This window comes from Oryx dammah, unplaced genomic scaffold, assembly GCF_014754425.2.
Source record: "Oryx dammah isolate SB20612 unplaced genomic scaffold, SCBI_Odam_1.1 HiC_scaffold_7, whole genome shotgun sequence".
NCBI classification, from domain to species: domain Eukaryota; kingdom Metazoa; phylum Chordata; class Mammalia; order Artiodactyla; family Bovidae; genus Oryx; species Oryx dammah.
The window spans coordinates 15,336,542-15,351,759 of NW_024070191.1; the positions used below are offsets into that span (position 1 = coordinate 15,336,542).

Here is a 15,218-nt window from a genome sequence, read left to right on the forward strand (position 1 = left end):
GAACCCGCCTGCCAGTGCAGGAGACACAGGGATAGGTGAAGGCTTTTCTAGATGTATAGCACTAGGCACTTGTATGTAACAAGCACCAAGGTTTTAAACTAAACCTGGTGGAAAGTCTAAGGTGAAATGGCCCCTGGAACCGAAAACCATTTCATTCAAAGTTGGCAACAGGCATCTTAGTGCCTCATACTCTTCACCGAAAATAATGATCGCCTCTCAGACTATGCAAGGCTCACAAAAGATACCTAAAGAGTTGAGAAATGTTTTAGATGCTACATAAACGATGAAAAAAAAGTCATCTATCTCATAGATGGGTAACAACCCCATGAGCATCTGTTTTTTAAAAAAACAATCTGTTTCCACAGTTACTTCCTGCAAGTACCCATACGTTCCTTATTTATAAATCACATTTTTAAAGTATAAAACCATTTTATATCCAAAGCATGTAGTATTCCAAGCATTATATCATGTTCACTTGTTGAATTTTTTTTAAAAGAATGAAAAGATAAATTATACAAAGAGTCACTATGAGCTCTGAATTCAAATTCTGAAGCAACACAGTCCAAATTATTGAAGTTTTGTTGCATCTGCCAATCGCTGTGACCCTACAGAGAGCTGCAAACAGCGATCTTGAAAGAAGTCAGTTACCTTTCTCCCCTAAAACCTGAGTCACACTGACAGACAGCACCATCCAAACTGTCAAAACATGTTCCACCGTTTTTACAAGGTTCGTCTTTGCAGTAGGGGCTGAGCTGGCACCTGAAGGACACGGGAAAAATAAGCATAAAACCCCAATGTTTTTTCTGCAACTACAGGAGCAAATGAATGTAGACACTGCACGCACATACGATGACTCCAGAAGTGCTACTGCTCTAGTGAATGACGGGAGTCTGGGGAAACCTACACACCTCTGACCAGTATACAGTCCTCTGCACTGGCAGACGAAGTCTCCGCCGTCCACAACGCAGGTGCCGCCGTACAGGCAGGGGTTGGAGGAACACGGGTTGACGCTCACCTCGCAGTAGGTCCCGATGTACAAGGTGTTGCATTTGCAGTAATAACCTAAACCGGCAAATGGGAACCAAAAGTACTATCACTCAGTAACTCAAAAAAAGAGAAGTCTCAGGGTATTGGTTTTTATGTTTAAGTGAGAATTTTGCTCTCTAAGACTTGTAAATCCTGTTCGATCCCCCATACCCTCTGGGTACAAAGCTGTCTGTGTCACCAAACCTGTCACCACTGGTATCACCCAAATACAAAGGACCGAAGAGGGAGCTTGTGACTCGATCAAGGTCATCCTAACTTACCCAAGGGGGCCAAAGGCCTTATGGAAAACTACACTCCCACCCCCATCTCGAGTGAGCAAGGCTGGCAGGCCCCTCGCTGGGCCGGCGGGTAAAAGGAGGCTTAGGGAGAACCATGTGGAACCAATTCCAACCCGCTGGTTGGCGTCCTTGTGGCTGGAAAGGCACTCAGGGTCAGCTGTGGTTTCCTGAGGCTAGGGTGCAGAATGACACACATCTGGAAAAGCAATGTAGTGAGGCCACCACTCAGCGGGAGAGAAACTGTCCTCTCCAGCCGCTCCCAGGATGAACCCCAAGCCCAGCTCCACTCGAGCGTCACTTACGCCGGCTGCGGTATGTGACCAATCTGACTGCACGTGAAGGAGAAAAGCAGAAATGCCGGGAGACCTCCGCCCCAGTGCACACACGTGGATGGGCCACTCAGGAGAGGCTCTGGTGTGAGGCTTACCTCCCGTTGGGGAGGGGTGGCAGACGCCCCCGTTCTGGCAGGGGCTGCTCGAGCAGTCCTCTGTCGCTGTCAGCAAGCACCCGGGAGACACATCCACCGACTCCTCGATGTGCGCGTAGCTCCTGGGTCTGTTGTTTAAGGGCAGCTCCTGCCCGTTCAGGTAAATGGAGTCCATGCAGCCCCGGAAACCATTGCCCACCTGGGGGCTCCGTCCATGCCGCGAGCCCTGCTGGCGGACGTGGCCCCCAAAAAACACGTGGTTATCGAGGTTGAGAGTTTTCAGTGTCCCCGGGGCTGTGCCCGAGGCGGTGTGGACCTGATCCAGAACCAGCCTGGCGTAGTTCCCGTTCACCTCCAGGGACACCGCATGCCACAGCCCGTCGTTGACTTGGATGCTCTGCACCGAGACAATGCCGGGACCGCTGCCACAGTCGAACTTGTACTGCAGCCTCCCGCTGTGGATCTGCGACAGAGACAATCACCGTGCGCGCTACTCTCGCGGAATCTCGAGCCTAGCCTCGGATCACGCATCTGAAGGAGGGGCTGGGTCTGCCGCCCGAAGGCAGCAAGTTAGCGCAAGTAGGGATGAAAGGCAAAGTCACTCAGTCGTGTCCGACTCTTTGCGACCCTATGGATTGTAGCCTGCCAGGCTTCTCTGTCCATGGAATTCTCCAGGCAAGAAATATTGGAGAAGGTAGCTTTTCCCTTCTCCAGGGGATCTTCCTGACTTGGGGATCGAACCCAGGTCTCCCGCTTTGCGGGCGGATTCTTTACCAGCTGAGCTACCAGGGAAACCCAAGGCCTTGCATTTAAGTTCTAGAGAACACGTGCTTCTTGGATTACTGTACAAATAATAAAACCAGGCCTCTCAGGGATATCAAAGTTCCAACTACATAACCTAAAGGCATTGTGTAAGTGACTGACAACTGCTAACCAAACAACAGAAGAGCATCAGATTTTGTTTAAAGTCAAAAATGAATCACTCTTGATTTAAAGAAAAAAAAAGAGAGAAGGTAAGCTGATCATCACTTCAAGTGTATGTAGGACCTTTCTATAAACTCTCCATAATATTAGTAAGATTAATATCAGAGTTTGAATGTTATGGTCATAAGAACCTGAAAATGTTTGTAAAAAAACAGAAGTAAATGTCTATGTTACTGTAGAGCAAAAAGAGCCTTTCATCCCACAGAACTTATGGGTTGGTATCAATGAGTCATTTAAAAGAAGAACTTGATCATTTCATGTTGCTTATCTTATTCTTTTAAAAAATGGGCCATCTGAACATACAATGGAATTTATACTTTTAAAGTCTCCCACAATCTGAGATACAAATATGCACAAACACTTACCTCCAAGATGCTGTAGTCGGTTCCTCGGGCATACATGACAACCGCGTGGGCAGAGTACGTTCGAAGCCTCATGGTCAGCTTCATCTCTAACTTGTTTTCATTTTCCATTAGACGATATTTCACAAAGCTGTTTCCAGTAAATGTCACGGATGCACTCCCTGGGAATCACAAAGAGAAGAAATAAATCAGAACCAAGTTTAAGCATATCTGTATAAGTTGTCCAACCACCACCATGCCCTAATTCAAGTTTTGGATCTAAGATTATACAGTGTAAAATTCAATTCAATGGGAAATGTCTATTTGTTTCATAAACAGCAACAGCAAAACTGGATTTCCATTCGCAGCGAATAAGTTAGACTACTGTAAAACACAGAGAAATGAATTCTAAGATAAATAAGAGATCCAGGTATGAAATAGCCATTAAAAAATCATTCGAAAAAAATTTAGAAAAATACGTAGCCTCAAGGTGGTTTGCAAAATGGTCTCAAGCAAGACGTAAAACAATTCATATTCTACAAAAGCGATGAAACTAATATCGATCCAGAGATGAAAACTATTTTGTAAAATTATTCAGAAATGAGAAAATAAAAATTAAATCAAAAGACCAGTGACATACAGACAGTGGGGTCTATTAACATGTAAATAATGTTAATACTCAAAATTATACAGAGCTCCATCCATTAAAAATAAGAAACAGACAAATAATCCAGACAATCAAGCAGATAGCATGAACTGGCCAATCACAGAAGAGGAAGTGCTACCAGGCCATGAACAAATGAGAAGACAACTTTCACAAGTAGCCAGAAAAACAGCAATTTAAGTAATTAGATGTCATCTCATCCCTGGTGGCTCAGATGGGAAAGGATCTGCCTGCAATGCAGGAGACCTGAATTCGATCCCTGATTGGAAAAGAGCCCCTGGAGAAGGACATGGCAACCCCACTCCAGTATTCTTGCCTGGAGAATCCCATGGGCAGAGGAGCCTGGTGGGCTACAGTCCACGGGATCGCAAAGGGTCGGACACGACTGAGGGACTAACACTTTTACATTTTTTCACTCTTTTATTCTTAATTGAACCTCTCACCTGGGCACTGACCAGACTTGCCACCTGGACAGACGCAGGTATACGTCTCCTCTCTGGGGTCAGTGACACATTCTGATCCTTCAGGGCACGGATTGTCTTCACATCCATGATGGACAAGTGGGCATTTTCCCTCTTTGTTTAAAAAAAAAAAAAAGAGGGGAATGAATAGGAATTTCAAGAAAACGGATCTTTCCTGTGTCACCATCAAAGGCTGTAACGTGAACCGACCCGCACGCCCATTTCCACCCCTGTGTGCGTTACCTCTGCAGAGGCACACGGCCGTCCGCCGGTGGCGTGGGGTCACAAAGCTCAGTCTGGCCGTGCTGTGTGTTGACATCACACTTTCGTCCATGGACACCTTCTCGTCACAGAACTTCCAGGGGCAGTCGAGGCCCGCACACAGCTTCCGGAACACCTCCAGGATCCTCACACCGATGATCTCTTCGACGTCTGACACGGAAGAGTTGATCTTCTGCAGGAGCTGTCTGGTGGAAACGTGGGCGACACCCGACCTCTCTACAAACAGCAAGACGTCCAGGTGCGGGTGAGGCTCGGCAGGCTGCAAGCTGACAATCTGAATGTCGTTCCTCCTCAAACCCAGGATGTTCCGCAAAGCTCGCTGGAAGTTGCGCCAGTAGTCGCCGACGAACTCTTCCGGGGTGAGGTTGGCGAAGCGCACCGCGACCGTCTGGTTGAGCATCTCCTGCGTCACCTGTCTGACCTGCACCATGATGTCGGCCGTGGTGGTGAACTTGCCGTCCGTCACGCTCACGTTGAGCAGGTACTGCCCTACGTCCAGCTTCCTGTGTGCGATCAGCTTGCCCCCAGTGCTGGACACGGAGAAGAGGTTGTCCATCTGCGGGTCGAGGCTGTAGGTTAACGTGTCGTACACGTCTTGATCAGTGGCGTGGATCTTCCCAATGACACCGCCCGAGTACTCCTCTCCGAAAGCAGTGATGAAGATCTCCAGCGGCAGGATTGCTGGAGGATAGACACTCTCTTCAATGACCTTGATGTCAATATACGTCAGAGACGACAGCTGAGGCTTTCCATTGTCTGCCACCTGCGAGAAAAGGGGGGCCGGAAATCACCTTCATCTGTGTCATCGTTCACAACTTAATACAAATATATTTACACTGCTCAAGTTCTAAAATGGGACCAATTGATAGATACTTAATTCTCTGCATGAGAAGCATTATCAAGGGACAGGGTAGAAAGCTTTTTCAGAGTACGTATGTTAATTGGTCATAGTGGAATTGGGCATTTGATGCTTGAATTCATAGGAAAGAGATTGTTAATAGTTGTGACTTAGTGGTAAAATTTCACTTTTCACTTTCATGCATTGGAGAAGGAAATGGCAACCCACTCCAGTGTTCTTGCCTGGAGAATCCCAGGGATGGCGGAGCCTGGTGGGCTGCCGTCTATGGGGTTGCACAGAGTCGGATATGACTGAAGCAACTTAGCAGCAGCAGCAGCAGCAGTGGTAAAATTAATCGTGTACAGTTCTGGCATGTACGGGTTGTTGAAAGAAACCACAGGATAAATACTTCTTTCTAGCCCTTTCACTGATTCATGCTGAAACTTAGCTCCACCAACATCTACGCTAAACTGTGTGCTAAGTCACTTCAAGCGTGTCTGACTCTTTGCGACCCCATGGACTGTAGCCTGCCAGGCTCCTCTGTCCATGGGGATTCTCCAAGCAAGAATTCTCCAGGGGATCTTCCCAACCCAGGGAATCAAATCCCCGTCTCTTATGTTTCCTGGATTGGCAGGCAGGTTCTTTACCATTAACACCAGCTGGGAAGGTCTATGATAAAGTAACCAAATAAATAAATATGCCCTTGCCAAGTGCTGTGGGATAAAAAAGAAGATCTGACAGAAAAAAAGAAAAGAAAACCAGATTGTAACTCTAATTCAGTTTTGCAGTTTTGTCTTTTCAAGAGGCATAAGCTGTTTTCACACGAAAAGAGAGATCACCACAGTGGCTCTTTTCCATGAGTCCTCAAAATAAAAAAAAACCACAAAGAAAGGCGTGAATACCTTAACATGCAGTAAGTAATGATCCTTCACTTTCCTATTTATGGCGGCCGCCGTCAGGAGGGCTCCCTGCTGGTTGACTTCAAACGCCCCCTCTTCGTTCCCGCTCACGATGCTGAAGAAGAAGGGGGGGCCGTTGTGGGACGAGTCCCTGTCCGTTACCACCAGCTGCAACACGCTGAACCCCACGGGCTTGTTCTCCTGCAGAGGGGAAGAGAACCACACAGCTGTCAACAAGACGCCGCACATGCCTTCTAGAACAGGACATTTACAGCAAACAGACATCGCTGTTTCGTTTGGAAGGAGGAGAGGGGAGAGGGGCTGGTGGTGTTGGGAAGAAGGGGAGGGAGAATGGGTGGGGAAGGGGTGACTGGAGGGGAGGGGGTGTGTAGAGAGGCTGGGGAGGGGAGAGCTGCTTGGTGGAGGAGTGGGAGGGTCTTCGTTGGGGCAAGGAGGAAACACAGGGCAGAAGGTAAGGTTAAGAGAACCAAGCTACTGAGCCTATCTTAAAAACCAAAGCCAAAAAAAAAGAAAGATGAAAGCATTTTGGAAATGGCTCATCTTTTAGTACTGACAGAGAGCCCTGTAATGTCACCCTTCCCATTTTTCTCAAAAGCGGTCTTTGGAAAAGGAAAGTTATTTCAAACGATCAATCGAGGCCCGTGAGAGCACACATTCCAACAGGGAGGCATTCCAGGAGCCCAGGACCCACGGTCACCTGGATGATCAGGCTGTAGTTCCCCCTGGAGAAGACGGGTGCGTTGTCATTAACGTCAGACACGTCGATGTTCACGGTGGTCGTGGCGACTCTGGGGGGACTGCCATTGTCAGAGGCCTGCACGGTGAGCGTGTAGCCTGAAATCTTGGGGAAAACACAAAGAGAAGTGTGTCTGTTTCCATAAGACCAAAGAACAGGGTTCAGTCTCAAGCGTGCTTCTGACACCCCCAGAGGGGCACATCTGAGGGTCTCTGTCCCCTGAGCCCTGCAGGCGGGCGATTCCCTAACCTGCATACAGGGGCATGGCCACAAGCCACCTGCAGAATGGAATGTGTCTGCCCGACAGAAAAAGTTACTAACACGGAGGAGGATCTCAGATGCCTCTCAGAAACACACTTGCTCTGTTAAGGTGTTCTAACTTTGGAAATGTGCCGATCTATTAACAGAAATTAAGACAGAAAAGGAACACAAATGATAAGAAAAGATGTGCACACATGTCCAAGAGTGCAGCCTTCCCTCTGCCCCAGCGCGACTCTCAGCTAGAAGCAGACACACACCTAGCTGTCTCCTGCTCTTGAGGGCTCACTCATTCTCAACGCTCGGGACTCTCCAGCTCATCTTCCCCATCGATGTCGCACTTGGATTGCCATCAACTGTCTCAATCTCCCAAGACGCTTCTCTTTGTGACTTCCTACTAGAAAAGGTGACTTATGTGGGGTGGCTGCTCTTCTAGGACAGCGCCTTTTAAGGTCTCTCTTTCAGAGGAAGCAGTGAAGAGGCCAGTCCTGCGAGAAGTGCCCACGGGAGAGGGTGACTCAGCCTGGGGAACTCACCTGCCACCTCACAATGGACATGAGTTTATTCAAGGTTTTGAGAAGTCGGTTTCAAGTCAAAAACACTAACTTTTGTTCTGCCCAGCAGTACTGCAATCCTTAAGCATTAAAGGTCATGCTTCCTAATCTCTTGGAAAGTCCCTGCTCAAAAATAACAGGTCAGAAAAGGAATTAAAGAATGGAGATTTTATGAAGTATCTCAGCACTATCTCCCCAAACTCCTTTCAACTTGGATGTGCCCACTATTCTTCTGAAATCACAGTCTGCATTACCCCCGATGCCCTTCTAATTCCCCGAGCGAAGGCTCTTTCACTTCTTCCCTTCATCGCCTCTGCGGCAGCTCCCCTCCTATCTGTGAGAGAGGGTGAGTGAGTGAGTGGATGCACGGATGGATGGAGGGATGGAGACAGGGAGGGAGGGCTTGCCTCGCTCGCCTCTCTCCTCATTCGCCCACATTTACCTCCAAACCTCAGATCACGTCCATGATCCTCTCCAGAGGCATGTGCCTTTTCTGTATTTCCAGCTTTCAAGTCTCAAGTTGGACGAAAGTGGCCCAAAACTGGCTGAACAATTTTACCTACCACTTTCCTTGACAGATCAGCACACCCAAAACCACACTCGAGCACCTCTCCCCAGGGCACAGTCTATGCCCTGTGACCTCCTTTAGTGGCACTCCTCAGTCACAGCAAGCCTGAACAGCATCAAGGCATCGGCCACCTCCGCTCTCTGTGGAGGGCCACAGCTCAGCTCTGTGATCCTCGCTATTCCTCGGCCAAGCTCCCGCATTTGTCTCGTCACTGCTTCCTGTCCCCACTTGGGCTCTGTCGCCTTGTAACGACTGTCACTGGTCCTCCTACCCCCTCACGACACTCAGACCTCCCGCAGGCCTGGCCCTCAGAGACCATCCCCTGCCCTATTGCACTTGGGCGCACAGACGTCGGTAACCACGTAATGCCCGCAGTGCGAGCCTGAACCTAGGATCCTGGCTTTGTCTGTGGCCTGAAATCTGTTCCTAAAACACCTGATGTATCTCCTCTCTCTCACTTGTAAGATCACTCTCCTCCAACACAACTGAATAAAATCTCCTATATACAGCCCGTGACTGCCTTTCTCCATTCTTTCTTCCCCCAGTTACTCACGGGGAATTCCCTCCTCTCAGCATCTCTCAAATCTCTGCTGTTATGTAAAACCCAGATTCTAACTGGGTTTTAAGACACTTGGTGCCAACAGGAGTTTCATCCTAAACACACACTTTTATTCTCTAAACTCCACAAGTATGAAACAAATCACATATTCCGGAGATCTTCATACTATAATTGCTTTTCGGGTATTTATATTCTGCTTGTCACTTCCTGAGAACAAGGCTGGTTCTTTTGACATTTCCCAAAATGTTGGCACTTCCATCTATTTATTTGATAATCTGTAAATAATTTCATTTCTCCACTTACTGTTTCCCGGTCTAGAAGTTTGGTCACCTTCACCTCTCCTCTAGCAGGGTCGATTGTAAACGGACTTCCCTGGTTGCCATCTATAATCGCATAGTGGATGTGGCTGTTTGAAGGTCCGTCAGCATCATCTGCCATAACCTAGAAAACATCACAGTCCTGTTTAGGAGACAGATGAGGGTCTGACAGAAGTCTATTAAGCTAATTTCTGGTATCAACAGCAGTAACTTATAAGAGAGCCAGTAACTGGGTTAATAAAAGACATTTCCTCATCTTCCAATTATTTTCAAGTAAGGCCACTCACTGTAAGAACTGGATGAGAGCGTCCCTCGTGGCTCAAAAGAATACGCCTGCCAGTGCAGGACACGTGAGTCTGATCCCTGGTCTGGGAGGATCCCACATGCCACGGAGCAACTAAACCTGTGTGCCATAGCTACTGAGCTGTGCTCCAGAGCCCAGGAGCCGCAACTGCTGAGCTGACACATTGCAACTACGGAAGCGCTCGAGTCTGTGCTCTGCAACTGAGAGTGTAGCCCCCTCTCTCCACAACTAGAGAAACCCTGAACAGCAACAATGACCCAGCACAGCCAGAAACAAACAAACAAACAAATAAACAGAATTAGAACAGCAGCAGCAACAAGAAAACTGGATAAATCCCTAGAAAAATTCTTACAAAGACTCAGAAGAAACCTGTAGAGGGAAAGAAACACACCGTAATGACAGACTGTTCAAGAACAGCGTCCTCGCTGACGACTGCCGTGTAGGTGTCTTGGCTGAACACTGGGGCGTTGTCGTTGATGTCTGTTACATTGATGCTCACGGTGGCAACATCGCTCAATGACGGTGTGCCTCCGTCAGTGGCCTCTACAGTCAGGTAGTACTCATGAGAGCTTTCGTAGTCCAGATTCTCAATGATAAATATGGCTCCTGAGCAGAAAATCAGAGTTACTTCTGGTGCTTTAAAATGCCACCACCTTCTCCTCCTATGACTGAAACCTTCAATAGTTTACTTACCACTTATGTATGTTTTCTAACTTCTTAATTCAATAATTAAAACAGGAATTGGCTCATCCTGGGAACTTTATTACTTTTACTTTCCTGATACTCTTTGGAATATTTAAATTGCTTTTAAACTTAAATTGCTCAGTACTTGCTATATCCCTGTTATAAAAATGATTACATTTCTCATCTCTTCTAAATGACAGTTTACTACAGACTTTAATAGAACAGAAAGAAAACATAAAAACTATCCTTTGGCTTTTCATTTTCTTTTCCTTCTACTTTTACAGAATTCATATCCTTTTTAAAAATCTCTTGAATAACTGTTTACATTCTATCATTTTTTTAAAATCCATTGATTTAATAATTCCCTTAACGTCTTTTAATGTCTTGCTTTTTTACCTCCTTACAGTCTATCCTACTTAAAAAGTCCTAAAAATAACAATTTTATATGTGCTAAAAATACATTTTAAGATAGCATCATCACACACCTACCCTTCATCTGAAATAGTCACATACAATTAAACGCAGTTTGAATGGAGAGAGCGATTTCCTTATAGCTATTTCAGTTGACAGGTTAACAAGACTACAAAAGTATTTATGCAGCCAGAGTCAAGAGCTCCAGCGACTTGTGACCTCATTGGCAGTCCCTCATTAAGGAACTCAGTCCAGGTGTTTGCCAGTTGTACACAGCTAGCATAATGAAGAAGTCAATTTAATGAATTATCAGGTGCCCCTACTGAATCTGAGATCAAAGAGGTCGAAACTCCGGTTGCACTTGGGAAGCTATTTCATATGAGATCCACAAGGGGCAAAATTTTCTACTATCTTCCACTCTTTACCTTTATTGATTTCTTACATCTTATATCTTTACTAAATTACTAGAGTATGATGCTTTAATTTTCTCCTTAAATTTGCTCGTATCTATAACAGACAAGCCAGAAATGATTTTAGTGTGCAGAACTATAGTTTTAAAGCCTTCTAAACCACTATGAATCCCACTTCAGATAACAACACAAAGGAAACTTGAGTTTTCTCTTTTTTAGGGTATCTACTGACAACATATGACCTGTCATTGTGCCAGTAAAGTGCTGAGCAATCTAGACTTTCTGGCAGAATAAGGCTTCCTCACATTTGAGTGGTGGGTTACCTGTTTTAGAGTCAATGCTGAATTTTCCGTGTTCATTCCCACTTATGATAGAGTAGGTGATTTCTGCGTTTGCTTCAATGTCCCGACTCGCTGCGTACACTTGGAGAACTTCAGTCCCAATGAGAATATCCTCAGACACCGTGGCACCGTATTCACGGTATTCAAACACGGGCGGGTTGTCATTTATGTCCAAAACAGATATAACAATGGTGCTGGTAGCTGTCAACCTTCTGGGCAAACCGTGATCAACAGCTTTCAGAGTCAGAGTGTATACTGCCTGCAGTTCTCTATCCAAAGGCTTTTCTAACTGAATGATTCCAGATAATTCATTAATGGAGAACTGCCCATCAGCGGAGTTAAGCAATGAGTAGGAGATTTTCCGATTTAGTCCTGTCAAGACACCATATCATGTCAGAATGCTTTATTTCAAGAAATGTAAGCATGCTACTTAAAAATATGTACACCTATGGCTGTTTCATGTTGATGTTTGACAGAGAACAACAAAATCTGTAAAGCAATTACTCTTCAATTAAAAAATAAATTTTAAAAAATACATGTAGCATACATATGAAAAGGGAAAATGCTTATATTATTTAAAAATTCTTGTTGATTAAGATCTTAAAAATGTAACTTTTAAATGAAAGATTCACTGAGTTAAAACAAATATAATTTCATAGTCATCTGACTTTTTTAAAAGACATTATATAGGAACTTATGTTCTAAAAACCCAGATCTTTCCAATTAAATAAATTTATATTAAAAAAAATTAAAAAAAAAAAACCCAGATCTTTAAAAATAAAGCCTACTTATTACTTAGCTTCAGTGACAAACATTTATTTGAAAATTAATATATTTGATATTCTAACTCTTCAGTATAGGAATGACCAAAGAATTATTTCTATTCTCTGCTATCAAAATGCTATGAATATATATCCTAAAGTCTTACTTTCTCCAAAAAAAAAACTTGAAAGGTCTGTAAAACTAAAACAATATATTGTTTGCTTCTGTTATGTTCCTATGATACTAAATCTCTTTGTCACAAATGCTTTATTCACCAAAAAATAACCCTTTATCAATTAATTCAATGAGATATAAAAATCAGTTATCACAGGCTAGAATTTTAGAGGCATCACAGTAAGTTCACTGTGCACAATTTTGAGATTTTGAATATTCATTAAAAATGAGTTCCTTATTCTGAAGATTTCATTCAATTTTTAATGCCAACACATTTAAAAAAAAATTTTTTTTTTTGACCATTTTAAAGTCTTTACTGAATCTGTTACAATATAGTTTATGTTTTGGTTTTTTGTCTCCAAGGCATATTGGATCTTAGCTTCCCAAACAGGGATCTAACTAACCCACACGCCGTATACTGGCAGGGGAAGTCTTAACCACTGGGCCACCAAGGAAATCCCAATGCTAACACAACAATGAGTTACTCAACATGCATCAGGTTGGGTACGTGAAAGGGGATGAATGTGTTTTAAAACAGCCCCTCAGGCCACAGTCTGAAGACAAGAGCATCTTCCGGGCTATACCTGCATCCGCGTCCGTGGCCTGCACTCTGGTCAGAAGTGTGCCCGGCTCTGTGTTTTCAAACACGGTGATGGTGTAGGGATCAGCAGAGAACTCGGGGGCATTATCATTCACGTCCTCCAACATGAGCACAACGCTAGCTTGGCAGAACCTTCCCCCTCCATCGGCAGCCTTGACGAGAAGATGGTAAGTTGCTTGCTCCTCGCGATCAAGGGGGGCTGATGTTTTCAGTTCCCCTAAAAACAAATACCCAGGGGCTCACTTGAAACTGAAGATGTAACTGCTAGCAGACATCCTTCTTCCTCTTACATTTATAAAATCTGAATAATGGCCTTCCTTTGGAGAATAATTTTGTCGGTGACAGAGTCAACAGCTAGGGGAGCCCTCTGAGTTGGAGGTTATCAAACCCTGCTAGGGGCCAGCTCTAAGCCATAAAGACCTCCAGGCTGGGGTCTCTTGTATTATATAAAAGGTCAAAAAGCAGAAGAGTTGTCAACTTACCAAGTTCAAGGTATTTTTTTAATTGACTCAAAAATTAGATTCAAATGTCTGTAATTAATTTGGGGGCAATCTTAATAGAAAACTGTTACCTGATCCCCAATTTTAACAAAATACAAATTCAAAGAGAAATACAATCCTAGAGGTTTAAAGACAGGTAAAATATCATTAATCATTTTAATGAATATGCTGAATTATAAATTTGTAGTCACAAATTCAATAAAACAAACTATATGGAAAGTTGATAAAGCAGAAAGCTTGATATACTTTAACTTCTGAGTTGTTTTCCTTTTTTAAAGAAGGTGATATAAAAAACTTATAAATGTTAAATCCTTGATTCAAGTAGGTGATATTGCTAATTTTTTATCTCACCGTAAATTTTACACAGTTAATTGTTGCTTACCTTTCTAAAAGATGCCATTTTTGTAGTAGAAGAGTAAAATTTACAAGAACAAAATATAATTTCAAATTATCTGTGTGAGCCAAAACCACCTGAATATGTGACTTTGTTGAAACAGAATCTGTTTTGCCCAAATTCCACCTTTACCTGTGTCTGGATTTAGTTTGAATTTTTCTGCACCTGGACCAAATAATGTGTAAGTAATTTCAGCATTGGAACGGATGTCTGCATCTGTCGCAGAGACCTGCATGATCAGCTTCCCAGGAAAGGCATCTTCTGGAATCGTGTCAGAATATAAAGTCTACAAAGATTGTAAACAATACCGTTAACTTAGAACATTGAAAGTTAACATGACTGCCAAGGGAGGAACAGAAATCATTTAACTGGGGTCACAGCACACATGGGAAATGAATAAAACTAAAATCCAAGGGGTCTGCAGAACTATTTTTCTTACAAAAGAGGAGTCAGGTCACAGCTAACAACCCCATATGTGGAACTACAGCTCTTCCTTGGTACCCACGTTGTCCTCGTGTTAAAAACTATGGGCTCCGCAGGGGCAGAAGCCACACCCTGCACCTCTGGGTTCCTCTAGCGTGTGCAAAAGCAAGGGTTCTAAATACAGTCTGCTGGAGCAGAAGAGAGCTGTGCATCAAGAGCTGCTGGCCTAATATCTGCGCCCCCCATAACCTCAGCCCCAGAGGAAGGGAATTCCTTCAGGAAAATGTAACAGAGCACGTTCAGAGTTTACATACAACTGTAATCCTGCCCATAATTCACAGTATTTTTGAATGATGTTTTCAAGCTTTTTAAACATACCCCAAAAGTACTTCTGAAACTACTCTAACTCTGGCTCCATCCACCCCACCTCGACTTAAACACTAAGAACTTACAACGTGGAAGACATCTGAATTACTCCACGTGCAGGAGCACCATGTGACTGCCCGACTGAAGGGTTTAAGAAAGAAATCTGAAATCATAATATATGACGTTAAAGACAGGAGGAGCCTACCTTTTCACAGACAGGACTGTTGTCATTTGCATCAAGAACTTTGACTTCAACTATAGCTTTGGATGAGAAGGTCCCATCGGTTGCTGTGATGGTCAGAAGGTAATTGTCCCTTTCCTCTCTATCTAGAGGTTTCTTCACATATACCTTCCATTCGTTCTGTATATTTTCAATAGCAAACTGCCCCAAAGGATCCCCGCCTATGAAATCAAAGGAAGGAGATGACAGTCAAATTTGTTGAAACTGAAAAAAAAGAGAAGTAGTAGGAAAAACAAATTGTACAAAGATATATAATTTAAAAGTTAGTTAAAAAAAATAATTCCATTTATATTTGTATTATTAGCTTTCCCATTTACTAAGCTCCCCCAAGCCTCAACAAAACCAAAAATCAAAGCCAGCAGCACTAAAATGT

At 44.1% G+C, this 15,218-nt stretch overlaps 1 protein-coding gene across 6 annotated transcripts in view; it reads right to left on the bottom strand.

The window, feature by feature from the left end:
• FAT1 (FAT atypical cadherin 1) overlaps positions 1-15,218 on the bottom strand; it is a 121,645-nt gene that overhangs the window by 9,098 nt on the left and 97,329 nt on the right. For all 6 annotated transcript variants that reach the window (XM_040243106.1, XM_040243104.1, XM_040243105.1 and 3 more), the window contains 14 exons: positions 14,810-15,006; positions 13,948-14,101; positions 12,905-13,138; positions 11,367-11,756; positions 9,930-10,144; positions 9,221-9,358; positions 6,940-7,083; positions 6,225-6,422; positions 4,446-5,247; positions 4,185-4,316; positions 3,102-3,259; positions 1,753-2,215; positions 909-1,062; positions 649-759 (listed from right to left, as the gene is read on the bottom strand). In XM_040243106.1, the coding sequence (XP_040099040.1) occupies positions 649-759; positions 909-1,062; positions 1,753-2,215; positions 3,102-3,259; positions 4,185-4,316; positions 4,446-5,247; positions 6,225-6,422; positions 6,940-7,083; positions 9,221-9,358; positions 9,930-10,144; positions 11,367-11,756; positions 12,905-13,138; positions 13,948-14,101; positions 14,810-15,006 (3,490 nt within the window). The remainder of the gene's footprint in view (positions 1-648; positions 760-908; positions 1,063-1,752; positions 2,216-3,101; positions 3,260-4,184; positions 4,317-4,445; positions 5,248-6,224; positions 6,423-6,939; positions 7,084-9,220; positions 9,359-9,929; positions 10,145-11,366; positions 11,757-12,904; positions 13,139-13,947; positions 14,102-14,809; positions 15,007-15,218) is intronic.